The sequence below is a fragment of the Mobula birostris genome, chromosome 5, assembly GCF_030028105.1.
Source record: "Mobula birostris isolate sMobBir1 chromosome 5, sMobBir1.hap1, whole genome shotgun sequence".
NCBI classification, from domain to species: Eukaryota; Metazoa; Chordata; class Chondrichthyes; order Myliobatiformes; family Myliobatidae; genus Mobula; species Mobula birostris.
In genome coordinates this window covers 42625546-42642646 of record NC_092374.1, presented here as the reverse complement: position 1 = coordinate 42642646, position 17101 = coordinate 42625546, and the positions used below count along the sequence as shown (strand labels likewise).

The window sequence follows — 17101 nt, the reverse complement described above, 5'->3', positions numbered from 1 at the left end:
CAAACCAGTTAAAAAACAACAGATTATATTGTTGCCATTACACATGACAGAGATTAGACTGTAACATTTCACAGATGTTCACAGATTTCCCATTTGGATATTTAGGAATCTGATAATTGTCCATGGCATTAGTTAAGAAATCACATTACATATACTTCAGAAATCGTAAGAGAAAATGGCTTACCATCTCATCCCTTGCATGATGCTTCCAACAATGCAGCACTCCCTCGTCACTGCACTGGTGGATTAATCTAAGTTTAGTTCAATCCTTGCCAAAGTATAAGCAGTTTTGCCTTAGAAATTAACCTTTTCAGATCAGGACTATGTGTCTATCCATGCTGGTTATAATTACCAGATATCATGTATTTTATGAAGATATTTGCAGATAAATATAACTAATACCCTGAACAATTAAGTTTGGTTAACATGCTGCATTTATCATTTGAAGGATTGAAAGGTTCATTTATTATCACAGTATACATCTTCTTCTCCAGATAGCCATGAAGGCAAGAAAGAAAAATTATGGGAACACAATTATCAACACTACCCCCTTCCAATCCCTCTCCTCCACATGAAATGCAACAAAAACATCAACCCCCTACCCTCATACAGCCTCCCCTGTACAAAACACAAAAACAACATTGTGCATGAACTGTAGCACTCTGTTTTGAGGCTCTGTGGTCTCTTTCTATTCTACGTTCCCCTGCAGCAGATCCCTGCAGAATCTCCAAGTTCAGTGAAACATTGCTGAGGATAAGTAGCCAGAGTCCATTTCCCTGTGATCATTCAAAGTGGCACTATGGCAGACATCAAGGAGCTATTCTTGAACTTCATTGTGGAGAAAATTATTTAATCAACATTGTGATAAAGCCAAATAAATAAAACCTTGAGCAAGTGTTCTGTCTAGCCAGTGCATTGAAAACAAATGCATATATTTTCATTCAGGTTGCTTTTCAAATTATATTATAATTTAAAAACAGTAAAATGCATTTATATATATATATATTGAAGTGGCCATGAGTCTTCCTTTTGTGCTGAAAACTAAAACACATTTTCAGTCTCTATAGGTCAATGAAAACCAATCTCTATCCATTTTCCTTAAGGGCACTTACCTGCTTGATTTGTCGTGACATTTACAGACACAAACTGCCTAGGGACGGGGCTGAGCTCTGACACTCCATTCACTGCTTCAATCTCAAAGGTGTAATTGGTGTGAGCCAGGAGATCCACCACCATCACTGAAGTGTTGGTCAGCCCTGTCTCCTGAGGGATATACCGCACTCCACCACCACACTCATCACACTCAATCAAATCCACGCTGCACCTCTTGCAGACCACCAGATACATCACATCCTTCCTCCCTCCTGCGTCAGCAGGGGGGCTCCAGTCCAGGATCACACTGGTATTATTGATGTTGGAAATGACATTCTGTGGGGCTGACGGTGGTCCTATAATCAATGACAAAAACAAAGTTAGTTGTATACTTGTATGTACATTCCTCACCCCAATATTGAATTCAGATTAATATCTTGCACAGAATTCCTTCTTATATGCATAAATATAGTCCAAAGTGATAGGGAATGCAGGGATATTTATATCCTTGTGTTTATAGGGATAAATTATAGAAGGGGTATCTTTTCACCTATATTTCCAAATACGGACCAAGCTGCCAGAAGAAATGATTGAGGCGGGCACATAAACAACAGTTAAAAGGTACTCAGACAGGTACATCAATACGAAAGGTTTAGAGCAGGGGTTCATGGAATAAGAACTATCAGGGACCCCTGGTTTAGAGGAGTATGGCCAAATGGGTCTAGCTCAGATGGGGATCTGGGTCAGCATGGACCGATATGGCTGAAGGGTCTGTTTCTGTGCTGTCTGAATAAAACGCTGTGACTCTGTGAGGTCAAAGTTCCTCAAGAATTTACCTGCCTCAGAAACTGACTCCAATATACCGGAATAGATAAGGGTACAAGATGGGGGGAAGGTCTGTAGTCCATCCACAAGATTCTTGAGCTTAAAGAAAAGTCACCCTTATTGTTCACCTTTCTGATTGCAAAGAAAGTGCACAGGTAGTTTCTGTGTCTTTCCATCAGCTGCATCATTATTTTACAAAGATAGACCTTGTGATATTGGAGCTGAATTAGGCCATCTAACCCATCAAGTCATTCAGTCGAGGCTGATTTTTTCAACCCCATTCTCCTGTCTTCTCTCTATAATGCTTTCCTTTAGCAATTAGGACCCATTAATTGCAGCCTTAAATTCACCTAATATCTTGATCTTTACAGCTCTGTGTGCCAAACAATTCCACCAATGCACCACTCTCAGACAGAAGAAATTACTCTTCATCTCATTTCTAGAGGGATATCCATTTATTCTAAGGCTGTACACTTAGGATCTAGGTATTTCTACTAATGGAATCATTCATTATACAAACACCCAGTCTCGGCCCTTCAATATCCAATAGGTTTCAATGAGATCCCTCCTCATCCTTCTGAACTTCATTGAGTACAGGCTCAGAAACATTAAATATTCCTGCTGTGTTAAGCCTTTGTCTCCTGGGATTATTCTTGCAAAACTCTTCTAGACCCTCACCAGGGCCAGCATACTTTTTCTTGGTTAATGGCCCCAAAATTCCTCACAATATTCCGAACGCAGTCTTACCAATTCCCTATAAAACCTTAGCTGTACATACCTGCTTTTATATTCTCTTAAAATGAATATTAGTTCATTATAAAAACAAAATACATTAATTAAGACATTACAAGTGTCAAGGCCGTGGAATGATAACATCATTTTGCAATGATAACATTCAGTGGTGACGTTCTCATTTGATTTTCCTTCTCTATTATTTCTAAGCAACACTCCTACAAGCACTGCAGATCTTGCAGTGGACGAGGCAGCAGGTCAATAGATATTAACCATGAATGGCTCTGGGTCTGGAAGGCCATGTTGGAGATTGCTCTGGCAAGTTATACAGAGGTATAGTACAGAGAAAAGGTGTTGGGTCTAACTCCTCTATTGCAGCCATGGATAACCATCCCTATTAATCCCATTTTTCAGCACTTGGTCCTTAGCCTACATTGCCTGGGCATTTTGAGTGTTTGTCAAGACACATCTTAAATTCCTTCAGTAACTTCCAGCACTTCCTCCAGCAGCGTGCTCAAAGTTCCCCATTCTTTGGATGAGAAAAGATCCCCATTGAATCCCCTCTAAATCTTTTATTGCCTTAGCCTAAACTTATCTACTTCTGATATGGAGTAAAGATTCCTGCAGTCCATCCTCTCAAATCCTTTAGAAATTTACATACCTCAATCCAGACCCCTCCTAACATCCACTCCAGGGAAAACAAACCTAACATCTCCAGTCTCTCCTGATGACTAAATGCTCCATCTCAGACAACATCTTGTTCAATTTTCTCTGCACCCTTTCCAATCTGTCCTATGGTGTGATGACCAGAAATAATGTAGGACTCCAGCCAAAGTCTAACAAAGTTTTATAATTTTGGAACATAATCTCCCCATTCTTGTATTCTGTTCCCTAATTATACCTTGTTAACTGCATCACCTAGCTGTAGTGCCACCTTCAGGATTTTTGGATTCCCATATCAAACTCCCACTATCCCTCAATATTTTCCAGGACCTTAACGTTCAAGCTGCACCCTCCAGCTGCATTAGAGTTCCCAAAATATATCACCTCTCATTTATCATATACAGTATAATAATGATTTGGAATATAGGTGGCATGGACAGTAAGTACGCAGATGACACCAAAATTAGTGGCGCGGTGGACATTGAAGAATATTATGTAAGGAATTATAAGGATTTAGATCAGCTGGGAAAGTGACTAAAGGAATAGCAGGTCCCCAGGGAATGTTGTTGAACAGAAACACCTAGAGGTACAAGTCCACTGAAAGCGGTTATGTTGTGTATTTGATATTTCAGTAACATTTGAGTAATCTTGTAAATATTTCATTTGATTAAGCATTCGTATTCCTTTAAATAATTCATTACAGGTTATGTATACAAATATGTGAATTGCATACATCATCACGCCTTCACGTGATACATGCGTGCCTCGCTTAAAGCAAACACGAAGTTGGACCCGCATTCCCCGATTCCAGTATCTTCCCTTGAAGTATTTTAATGTTTTGAAGTTACAAAACATAACAGTAAACAAGATAGTGAAGAAGGCACAAGGTATAGCTTCTTTCATCGGAGAGGGCATTGAGCACGAGAGGAGCGATGTTGCTTTACAACGGTACAGGATGTTGGTGAGACAATTCCTGGATTCTTACGTGCAGGGCCTGCACGTGATAATCCAGGAATTGTCTCAGATTGCATGACTTTGTGATCAATTTGATTAAGCCAGAGATGGTGTGGAGAAAGGTCACAAGGATGTTAGCAGGATTGGGGGGCTTGAGTTATGAGGTGAGATGGCTAGGCTGGAATTGTTTTCCCTGGAATGAAGGAGGCTGAGGTATAACCTTAAAGAGGTTTATTAGATCATGAGGGGCTAGATAATGTGGACGGTCACAGTCTTTTTCCTCAGTAAGGGAGTCTAAAAGTAGAAGGCATAGAATTAAAGTGAGAGGGGAAAATTTTAAGGGTGAGGTGACCTGAATGGCAAGTCTTTCACATAGAATATGGAGGGTATTTGGAACAAGCTGATAGAAGAAGAGGTTGGGGTGGTGACAATTGTAACATATAAAAGACATTTGGACAAGTCCTTAGGTAAAAAGGTTTAGAGAAAGATATGCTAAAAACAAATAAATAAGATTACCTTACTCAGCATGCAGAAGATGGGCTGAAGGGCCTACTTTCAGGCACTATGGCACTAAATTCCACTGGGTATTTCTCAGCTGACTTCACTGACAAGTCAATATCACCATGTAGCCCAAAAGTACTCTCAGTAACTCCACCAGTCTTTGTGACCAGTGACAGCAACCTGGGCCTACTGACTGTAGAGTAAATGATGGAGGCACTCTGAGTCCCCAGGACAGCAGTGAGAGCATTGTAAACCCAACAGGGAATTGCAGGATGTCACTCCACACACCCACTGCCTCTCTCATAGACACAAGCACCAAATGGCCTTGAAATCTGGTGGAGGAAAGACTGGTGCCCAGCTGCCACTGTTTCAGGTCTATGCAGTAGCTGATCACAGTGTCAGTCTGAAGTTATCTTCAACTAAGTGGCAACAGTTTGGGACCCACGGACAGCAACCTGCACCCAGCACTTCGTTCAACTTTCTTCATTCTAAGCTGTAAAGTAAACTGTAACTATGGAAATAACTTTACAAAAAGCAGTGTTTTCTTACTTGTGCAGGCCATTGAAGGTGGGTCATTGTCTCTTCTGAAGTAGCTTTCCATGCAATGACACAGAATCGATCCCCGATCATACGTATAACTGTAGGGAGGACACTTGCTGCAATATGGACTATATGGTGAGGCTTTAAAGAATCCTGGTTGACAAACTGCAGAAAGTAAACAAAAGACAAGATTTCAATGAACTGCACCACATTCTTAGCTAAAACAACAAATACTTCGATATTAAATTCACTTTGAACTTTGAACCACTTCTCTGCCTAGTGTTCAGACTGTTTCTGCATTTTTACTGTCAGTTTACAACATGGTGCCTGTACTTAAAACCATCTTATTTCTGAAATGTGTGGTATGTCTTTCAAGAAAAGGAAGAAATTATTTTCAAAAGCTCCTTCATAGTCATGTGAATATTTAATTCTATGTACAAAGCAAGTAAGTGGTACTGACAATGTGCAAGAAAATTCTTTGCAGCATGATGTTACACAGCTCTGGCCATGGCTTCAGTTCACTCTTTGGCTACTTCTGTTGGAGTGGAACCCTAGTTTGCTGCAAGCTTTTACCCTCTGAAAGCAAAATCATCCAAAGTTCTGCTCATCATGAACAAAAATCATGTACTATTTCACACCAGACCCTGGTTAGCAATCACCAATAATGCATTTGTACGTGTTTGAGCACATCTTGATTTTAACATAAATAAGTGGTGGCTATCTTTTTTTTTATTTTTATAATGTCTATATTTGAGAATAAACTAATTTCAAGAACATATAACACTTCGCAAATAGAAGTGTGAAATATAACAATTTAATTTCTACCACAGAGCATTTTAATTCAAATTCAGCACAAGTTTAAATAAAATAACATCACTGGGAACAAGTACTTATGACATTCTTTCCCTGTAGACTTCTTATTTTGTTTTTAAAAAGGCATCAATATTTCTTGCTGTTTAGGTACAATCCACACTTCTGGTTCTACATACTGTTTAACAAGAACTGGTGATAATTTCTGAGGTCAACCTCAAGCATTCCAATCATCAGCTTTATTGGTCCCATGGAAAGAACTTCCTTTAACTTTACATGGAGAGAGCTGTTAACTGCTGAGTATTTCATTGATTCAGTCTAACAGTAATATATGAGTTTGCACAAAGCAAATATAAAATACCACGACAGACCTGCAAGTTAGTACTTTTACAAACAACGGGGTGGATTGCCAAATGCCATGCGATGACAGTCACTCAGTATGTCTTTGGGACTTTCCTATCTGAAGGTTTGGCCAAAAAAATTGTTTCCACAATGAATGCATTCCTTCGCTTAAATCCATCACTGTAAATGATAGAATTTGGTGCCTATGTATTTGTTGAGAAGGAAGAAGAATTTCTCAAAATGTTACACAATTTATTTTCAGCCTTATTTGTTTTCTCTCTTGTTGGTCACTAATGTAAAGCATGTACAAGGTATACACCGCCACTGAGTAGTTAATTGCTGTGTCACCTGGATCTGTCTACACTGAAAATGATTCTAAATGTGGTGGGAGAGGACAAAGTAAGTAAATGTCAAATAAAAACAGTCAATTAAATCCATTCCTTCAAACACCTGCCTTCATGAGTTTTTATGTGCTGAAACAAAGCCAATGTGAAAGAGCTGTTTACCCATTAAAACAAAACCTCTGTGATCAGTTTTGTAGTGTGGAGCGGTATAGTTTTTCATTTACTAACCCAGAATGGTTTTCTTATACAACCAGCACTAAACTAATTTATTTTGAACAATTCTGCTATGAACTCTCTCCTGAGTATACTTACAAAATCCACTTTTGCCTGAAGGTCTACAGTCAAAAGCTATTCAGATCAATATTAACCTGTTTGAAGGGAAGGCCAGCTTCAAACCTTTGAGCGGGAGGCTCTTTGGCAAATATGTAAAAGGAAAAACCATCTGCTGCCCCCTGCCTCATTTTAAGATGTGTCCATGGTGGTGAATTAAACCACACTACTTTAAAGCTGACCTGTGACTAAGAATAGTCTGGCAAGCTCATTATTTTTTAATTACAATCCTGGGGGAAAATGAATCTCTACATTAAAGTCAATGTCAGTAGCGTGAACACTTTAAGACATATTGTATTTTGATGAGTTACAAAATTAGAAATAGCTCAGCCATTTAGGTTCATTCCTGAGGTCATTTAATTAGACCTCATTCATTTGATGCTACATTCCTGGCAGTGCTCCATATTCACTGGTAATCTGTCAGAGTCCTTGGCATTGCTTGGGCCTGAACACAATTTGGGTCATTTATCAGATGGTTTCATGTGCAGGCTACGACAAGTGCAATGGGCTGAAGTAAAGCAAGCCGATATTGTACAACTACAGAATCTTGTCAAAAGGATAATACAGACATCATGCAGAAAATAATTAATGACTAAATAATTCTCAATTTAGTTTGAGAAGAATATCATATGCACAAAGTTTTACCCCTGAATTTTCCTGGAAATTCCCAAGATATCATATCCTATCTTATGTGAAGATTAACGGCACTAAAAAAACAGGAACAACTTTGATTGCAGGCTTAAGGTAATGCAGGAATCAAATACCTTTTTAATGCTCATGACACCATGGAAACTTATAACAGGTTTCAATTAAATTTTTACAAAAACATCGTCTCCAAGGTACAGATCAGACAATTCTCATCAGAAAAATGGCATTGTGTCATGTACTTCCAGCATAATTTGTTGCTCTGAGATATTAATGAAGAAATGGAATAATGCTGAGTCTTTTCTCACATGAACTCTTCCTTCCCTATAGCCCTTTGATATCCAATTTAACTATTTTGATTGATTTTTATTAATTGGTGATAAACATTAAAAGTTTTTGTAAAATGGCATCTGAAGGTCAATTAGCATTATAAACAGATGCTAATCGATCCATTTTCTGAAGTAGACAAACTCCACTGGGTGATGTGTATGTAAACAGAACATGGATAAAAGATAAATTAAAAGGTGGACATTTGCTCACTGTCACATGGGCGAATTATGTGAGGTATTAGCATGCACATATCATATACTGCTTTTGAAATTCAAGCCACTGATTTTAATGGAACTAAATTACAGAAGCACAGTGTTCATGCACTATCACATCTGACATTTAACTCCTCACTAAGGACAAATTTCTGACCCAAGATTTAAGAGAAAACAAGAGGGCATGTTTATATCCAGAGGGTTGTGATATTGTGCAGTGTACCACAAGAGTTAGCGACTGAGACAGACCCATTTCAACAAACTTAGCCAAGTCAAAAGCACATGAAAAGATACAGGACCAAGGTTCAGGATAAGCACCAGCACAGACCGGTTGGATGAATCAGGTTGTTCCATATTGCATTTATAATCAATTTCCAATCAATTAGCTCCTCACCTTAAAGCAATGAAAGACCCAGGTTTGGAATTTACTGCCTAATCCTTTTTATTTCTTTATCTCCATTCCTTCCCTTCAGGACCCTCCTCAGATGTACCTCTGTTGCCCAATGTTTAGTCATCTTCCATTATTCCCTGAGACTTAGTCACATGCTGTTTAATGACGCTCATTGAAATGTTTTTGGCCATGTTGTTCTGCTTAAGATTCTACAGCTGACCATCCAGTAATTTAAAGCATTGACCCAGCAATGAAGACACAAGAGACTGCAGATACTGAAGCAGCATACGTGAAGGGAAGGCAAGTTTTGATGCAGGATTTTGACCCAAAGTGTCAACAGTTGTTTGCCCTCCTCCCATCCCCACCACAGATGATATTGACGTTGCTGAGTTCCTTCAGCAGATTGTTTGTTACTCCACCTCGTAATGGTTCTGGTTAAATTCGCCACTCACTTTGGGAGATTGTTTTGGTCTTGAAGGAAGTTCTCAATGGATAATTGGCTGAGAGCTAACAAAAAATATCCCTCCAGATGTATCCTAGAAACTTTAAGGAGAAAATAGATGCAGGAACTCCACCAACCTTAGCGTGTAAGCAGCAGACAATAGGAAATGTTTATCTCAGTAGACTAAGTGGAACAAGGTCAGAACCCAAATACTGGCCGAACATTAATGTGGAGAAAATGTTTGATAGCATTGGAAAAAAATATTTTTAAACAGCACAGGTCAACAAAGATTTGTCAGCATGAATCAAAGAGAAATCATGAAATGCATTGATTTTCTTTTTAAGGAGAGATAAGTAAATTTACAGATAATGAATGATCGCAATTTACTTGATCCTAATGTAATTTTATAAAATTCTCCACACAGTTCTGTGGTAGAAAACTAATGTGCAGCAGATTGCAAAATAAAGGTGTAAAGATAATGATACAAAACTGTCTAGAGACAGTGGCTGTTGGAAGACAATAACATGCTGTATGTTGTGCAATAACACGTTAAAATCACAAAGAAGAGATATTTTCCTCTGGAGACAATAATCGGTACGCGGATTTGATTACTGACCTCTCACTAAAACTTTTCGATCAGCAAATAACTATTTTCTGCCAAGCTGCAAAAAAATGTGAAGGGAATTTTTACAGCATTTGACTATAAATTCCTCTAAATTAGAAAATTAAGTTTAAACCTTGGGCTGTATATTTTATGCAGAATTCTCCTGGCAACCTTGCAACTATAGGAAAGCAGAGTAAAGTAATTTTACTATCTATTATGGAGTCTCAGCAATGATAAGTGTGTCAAACCTTGATCATTATGCAAAGTTACATGGCAAAGTGACAAAAGATGTGTGATCAATAAATAGTTTCAACATGCTCTTTAGAATAAACCAGACAGATTTTAATATAGATATATTAAGTCAAGGTAATTCATATCATGGCCTGAAATAGAAGGTGTGCAGATTGTTGGGCTCTGTTCTTTTGGAAGGGGAGGGATAGAAAAGGAACTAAACATGAATATTGATTATTCTGAGAAAGCCATCAATCAATACAAAGCTGTTTATAGTAAAGCTAATAAAATGCTAGGATTTATCTTCAGGTCATTTGACTGAAGTTCAAGCAAACCATTCTAGCCCGGGAGAGGTCATCTGATGAGGCAGCATTTAAAATATTCTGAACAATGTGCAAAATGTCAAAGAAAGGAATCAGGGTGAAGTTTTATTGTAAAAATCCATAGAACTGAAGACTGTGAAAGGGACACAGCTAATGGTTAATATGCTGACAGGCTTATCACCTTCAATGCAAGCTTGTAGTTAGGCTCCAATAATCTGGTTCCCTGGAATAAATAGACACAATAGATTAAACGATCAGGCAGAGTTAAAATTAGGAAATATTACACATGATCAGTGAAGTGAACATGGTTGAGGGAATATTCCAGCTTCACTTGTGATATTATTAAAGCTAAGTGCAGCAGCCTGGAATCAATATTTTTGCCCAAATGAATAACATTCTGAATTATTGATTTGAGATTTTCAACAATTTAATGACTACCAATGATATTCTTAGGTAGTACATGATATAAAAATATATAATTTGCTACTCCAGCCTCCTTACTATTTAACAAGGACATAGCTGTCTTGTCACCTCAAGAACACATTCTTGACTATTTACAGAAGCAATCACTCACCCCTCACTTATCAAGAATCTATTTATTTCTTGTTTATAACACTTAACTCTCTCTTCCACATCTCTTCGAGAAAGAGAGCTCTGAAGATACATGACCCTAGTTGCACAAATGTACCGCATCTCTGCATAAAATGGTATTTAAATGGTAACCACTTGTGTAGGTTCACCCACAAGACAGTTCTGGTCATCACACTACAGGAAGGATGTGGTAGAAGTGCAGTGTTAAAGAGAATCACCAGGAATAGAGGGCTGTAGTTATAAAATGAGATAGAATAGGCTGGGTTATTCTACTTGATGAATATTATTTAACTATATCTGTTGAATTGCCATCATGTTTTTTGTTTTCCCCAAGAATAAGAAATAGGAAGAGGTTTCGGGTTTGGCTGCTCAATAATGTGAGAATTTGACCCATCTGTAGGTCCTTTGTGAAACAGCACCAGGCGTATTATGAACACTTCAATCTCCTTATCTGACTAAACATATATATGCTACGAAGTAAGGGCAACAAAGATTCATAGAAACATAGAAAACTTACAGCACAATACAGGCCCTTCAGCCCACAAAGTTGTGCCGAACATGTCCCTACCTTAGAAATTACAAGGCTTACCTATAGCCCTCTATTTTTCTAAGCTCCATGTTCCTAACCAAAAGTCTCTTCTTTTAATAATATTTTTATTCAATTTTCAAACTTGATTACATGGAATAATAATATCTACCCTCTATCCAAAAGTCTTTTAAAACACCCTATCGTATCCACCTCCACCACCATTGCTGGCAGCCCATTCCATGCACTCACCACTCTCTGAGTAAAAAACTTGCCCCTGACATCTCCTCTGTACCTACTCCCCAGCACCTTAAACCTGTGTCCTCCTGTGGCAACCATTTCAGCTCTGGGAAAAAGCCTCTGACTATCCACACGATCAATGCCTCTCATCATCTTATACACCTCTATCAAGTCACCTCTCATCCTCCGTCGCTCCAAGGAGAAAAGGCTGAGTTCACTCAACCTATTCTCATAAGGCATGCCCTCCAATCCAGGCAACATCCTTGTAAATCTCCTCTGCATCAGATTGTTTCCAGGAATGGTGGGCTTGCAAATGAAAATAGGTTGAGTAGATTAGACCTGTGTTTTCTGGAGCTCAGAATAACAAGAGGAGATCTTGTTGTAGACAAGATGTTTCTCCTGGTTCAGGAATGTAGAACTGGGATCCACACTTTCTGAATAAAGGTAGGTCATTTAGAACTGAGATGCTGGAAGATTTCCTCGCATAAAGGTCAATGAAACTTTTGGAATTCTCAATCCCAGAATGAAAGTGAAGGTTCCATCAGTGTGTTAATTTGAGATAAAGATCAATAGCACTCTACTGTTCATGGGATCATGGGATAATGGTTCGTGGAAGAAAAGAGCATTGCAGTAAAAGAATCAGGCATGAATTTGATAACTAGCAGGGGTAAAAGGGCTACATGGCCTCCTCTTGCCCTTACTTATTTGCACATGAACCCAAGTCAGCAATGCTTAAGCAAACTTAGTTTTAGTTTTATAATTTTAGTTGATGAGTGACACTGTAGTGAGAGGAAGGAAATTTATTGCTAGGTAACCTCCCATTTTGTTTTCTTATCACAAAATATTCAGCTGCAGTACAACTTTGTGAAAGAAACATTTTATTTATGACTTAAAGCATGGCTTGAACTAAACTGCTGTGTAATTTGATTGAAAGCTATAACCAAACAAAGAACAGGAATTAGTGCTACACAGCTTTCTATTTATTTAGTTATTTATTTATTTAGAGATTCTGTACTCAGAGATACTCAAAATAAGCATTTCCAGACCTTCAAGCTGCGCAGCCAGCAGCCCCCAATTTAATCTTAGCCTAATCACAGGATACTTTACAATGGCTAATTAACCTACTGACCGATAGGTCTTTGGACTGTGGGAGGAAGCCAGAGGAAACCCATGCATTCCACAGGGGAGGACGTGCAAACTCCGTACAGAGGACACCGAGATTGAACTCAAACTACCGATGCCCCAAACTGTAATAGCGTGCCACTAACCACTATGCTGCCGTGAAGGATGTCTCTCGTGAGGTAGAGAGTAATAGTTCCTGACTCGCTAATGGAATGTTAAAACTTAGAGGAGAAGCAAAGACAGCCCTGGAAAGGAGCCCAATTTTACCTGCAAACCAATCAAATGATCTCCTGACTCAGATTTAATATCTGTAAACAAAATTACCTTGTATCCAACTCCTATTGGGAATATAGACATCACAATAACCAAAGGTCCATTACATTTACTAATACCACCTGCTGATTCATATCCAATGCAGTTACAAATTGCTGTTTCTCAGCAGAGCTGCGTGTAATTGGGGTGCATATTGGGGATGTTCAGATGTAATAAGATGCTCATGTGGATACAGCACTCTAAATTCTCAGCAATTATTTTATAATCATCTGTTAATCACTCATTACGACGCAAATACACCCGTTAAAAAATGTCTAACCTATGGAGAGTTAACCTTGATATCACTTCAGTTCTAATTGGTCGAAGGCTCTCTTAAATTCAATCCAGATTTACAGGCTGATAAACAAGAATTATCATCAGCATTTTATTGCAATTTTTCATTAAAAAGTGAAATTTCCCTCCTTTTATTTGCCTTGCATTTAATTTCTTGGCACCAGTTTCTGTCACATCAAATCTATCTAATGCTCTAGAATGATGGCAAAATTGATTTCAAACCCTGTACTTTAGGGAAATATAAAATTATATTGGGTTGTGGAGGTGATGGGTTTGGAACAATAATTGGCTGTCTTCCTTGGTCATGATTACTTAGGCTTATTTGCATTCACTTATGCGCATGTTTAACTGACAACAACACAGTGGAATCACTGGTGGAGCTTGGATGTTCTCACTGTGACAACTTGAGTATCCTCTGGGTGCTCCAATTTCCTCCCACGGAAGGACTGATATGTTAATCCTCATCATCATCATGTGCCTTGTCGTATGATGTGGGCGATCATGATCTCATGACCATGATTATTCGCGACAAATTTTCCTGCAGAAGTGGTGTGCCATTGCCTTCTTCTGGGCAGTGTCTTTACAAAATGGGTGATTATCAATAATCTTCAGGGATTGTCCGCCTGGCATCAGTGGTCACATAACCAGGAATTGTGATATGCACCAGCTGCTTATACAACCAGCCAACCTGCTCCTATGGCTTCATGTGACCTTGATCAGGTGGGGGCAGGGTTAAACTACAGCTTACTCAAGGCTGACCTGCAACCTAGAGGAGGGAAAGAGTGCCTTACACCTCCTTTGTTAGAGAAGTATCTCCACACCACCACCCGGATACAGTATGTGAATCTGTAAATTGCTGAGTGTGCAAATGTGTGGTTGAGTCTGGGGAGTGGGGGTGAGTTAATGGGAATGTGTGGGGAATAAAATTTTCTATTAACATAGTATGAGCTCAAATAGATGCTGTATAGATGAAGCAACTCATTGAGCAAAACAACTTGTTTCCAAGCTGTATGATTCCATGGCTCTGTAATTTTATTTCAAGAACTGGCATGGGAAGTATAAACTTTACCAAGCAGCAGTAGAAGGGATGCATGATTGGATCACTTTTGGGACCAACCTGTGCTGTGGTTCACACAGTAATACAGGTCCATGCAATTTCTTCATGAAAAGTTCAGTGGGCTGCAGTATTTAACAGCAGGAAACAAAATGGTATTATTTGTGCTGGATGTGAAAGAGTATTGGGATACAACGGGTTTGAATGAGAATCCTAACAGTTAAAGAGGTAAGACGCTAAATTATCTACATATATTTATTTTATATGTACTGATGTACAGCACAGAGTAGGCCCTTCCGTTCCTTCAAGCCGTGCCACCCAGCAATCCCTCAATTTAATCCTAGCCGAGTCGTGGGACCACTTACAATGATCAATTAACCTATCAGCCGGTATGTCAATCTGGTGTCTGTTCTACCCCAGTGGAAACGCATGCATTCACGGGGAGAACGTACAAACTCCTTACAGGCACTGGCGGGAATTGAACCCGGTTTGCTGGTACTGTAAAGCATTGTGCTAGCCACTATGCTACTGTGCCGCCATCTTTATTTTAACAATGACAGTGTTAAATACTCATTAAAATTATATGTGCATTTAGGATGAGAAAGTAAAGACCTAAGTGATTTTGAACTTGTTGTGTGAAGATACAAGAAAGGGAATTGAAAGCCTTAGGCTGAGCAGGGACAATATCCTACCACCCTTTCAAGCTTCTCCAGAACTACATTTTGGCAATTCTAACACAGAACTTTGAAACCAATCCAATGAGGATATAGTAAGAAACCATGCCAATTTCACATCACCATATCAAGCATAGAAAACTGGCCAACTGCATATCCTACTTTTGTAAATCTGCTACAACATGTTAAAGGTATTTTATCTATATTGGTCTTTTATGGATAGAGGCACCAACAGCCTGTCCGTACACACCAGCTGTTTGATGATGTAAGTTCAAGCTCAGTAAGAAAATAGACTTTCAGCTTGGAAGAACTTAATCTGATTTATAATATTCTGAAGATGCTATCTAAACAAGTATCTGGAAAGATCACAGCCTTACATTCAAGCCGTAGGTAAAATAAATACTTCTATGAAATACTAATTTCAGATGAAAACAATTTGCTGTTGGTCGCACTTAATATCGTAAATATAATCCTCTTACAAAAACTTTTGCAGTGTTGCAGCATTTCAATATCATGTACATTTTTTAAAATAATTGTTCTTGTCACTAATAGCACAAAGAACCCACGAGGATTAACAGATGATCCATGAAAATGAAAATAATGATTAACTTAATGGCATATTCTACTTCTACATGCTGCTCTGCAAGTCTTTTTACCTTTTCTCCAATGATTACGCTTGCTCTGCATTTGTTTACAAATCTATTGTTCTGGAGGATGTCCCTCATTCAGATACTTTCAGCTGTGAACAGGTACTTTGCTGCATCTAGCATTGCTGAAGGAACTCTGATTTTGATGAGGCTCTTTGGTGCAGGACACCACTGGAGCAACTGCTTCCAGCTGTGCACAGATGGACCACCATATGTTAGGTTCTTGTACCATGAAGTGTGAGCTGATTCTAGTCTCTGGCTGTGGTAGTGTCAAGACTATTAAATTGTGAATTTAAATCCCATAGCAGGAGTGATAATGCAGCTTATTGCTGGTAATCCTGCCTCGCTGAGACCTCAGGCTCCATCTACCTGTTTGGTGGACATAAATGATATACAACAGGAAGGCCTTGAGTGAGTTTTCCCAGTGATGTTTCTAACACAATTGGAAGCAAGAGATTTACTGCGATAATGACGATACACTTGAAGCAGTTGCTTGGTTGCGAAGTATTTTCAGGCACCCTACAGATATGAATTACAATTACGATGTGTAACAGACATTTGGAGAGATTTATGAATAGGGAATATTTCAAGGCTTATGAGTTAACACAGGTGAATGGGACTAGCTTGAAGAGATAACTTGGTCAATATGGCTGAGATAGGCCAGATGGCCTGAATGCCTGCAGTATAACTCTATTACTCTGTGAATGGTCCAAAATGTACTCACCTTTTGATGACAGTTCAGAAGAGAACTGCAAGCAAAGAGCCTCTTATGTGTTAGCACTTAATACATCCAGAGTTGTGTAATACAGAGGACATTGAAGAACCGGTGCCAAATTTCTGACCTGTTAACCTGCCCACGAATTTCTTGACAAAGTTTGGGCACTTGCAAATTGTTTAGAGCTTAGGAGCGGTATGAAACTCGCATTTAGCTCCTCAGTTTCATGCCCCTCTGTAGCACAGTGCCGGTAATGTCACTGGGGTCATTGTGCTGCATGGAAGAGACAGTGAAGCAAGCTGTCAGTTCCAAGTGTGTCTGTTTGAGAAAAGGTAGTATGTGTTAATAGAGGGGAAATGAAAGATCAGCAACAAAAATATTCAGAAAAAAATTATAGCTGTTTCTTCTAAATAGTAAAATTAAATGAAAAGGTGTATAATCCACAGTAGGTCAGTGTGGAGAAGGTGGCAATCCAAACAGTAAAGAAATGAGGGAGAAAGAAAACTTGATGGAGATCTGGTAGGCGAATAGCATAAAAGGGACCTGGCAGACATGTTTTACCAAAATCAGGCCAAGAGCTACTCAAGGGTCCTCATTAAGTTGCCTAAAGCAGGC

General features: G+C 38.9%; 1 protein-coding gene across 2 annotated transcripts in view; it reads right to left on the bottom strand.

The window, feature by feature from the left end:
• The window catches only part of LOC140197674 (ephrin type-A receptor 5-like), a 319085-nt gene that overhangs the window by 142563 nt on the left and 159421 nt on the right, over positions 1-17101 (bottom strand). For both annotated transcript variants that reach the window (XM_072257973.1, XM_072257972.1), the window contains exons 4-5: positions 5317-5472; positions 1113-1448 (exon numbers count right to left, since the gene is read on the bottom strand). In XM_072257973.1, the coding sequence (XP_072114074.1) occupies positions 1113-1448; positions 5317-5472 (492 nt within the window). The remainder of the gene's footprint in view (positions 1-1112; positions 1449-5316; positions 5473-17101) is intronic.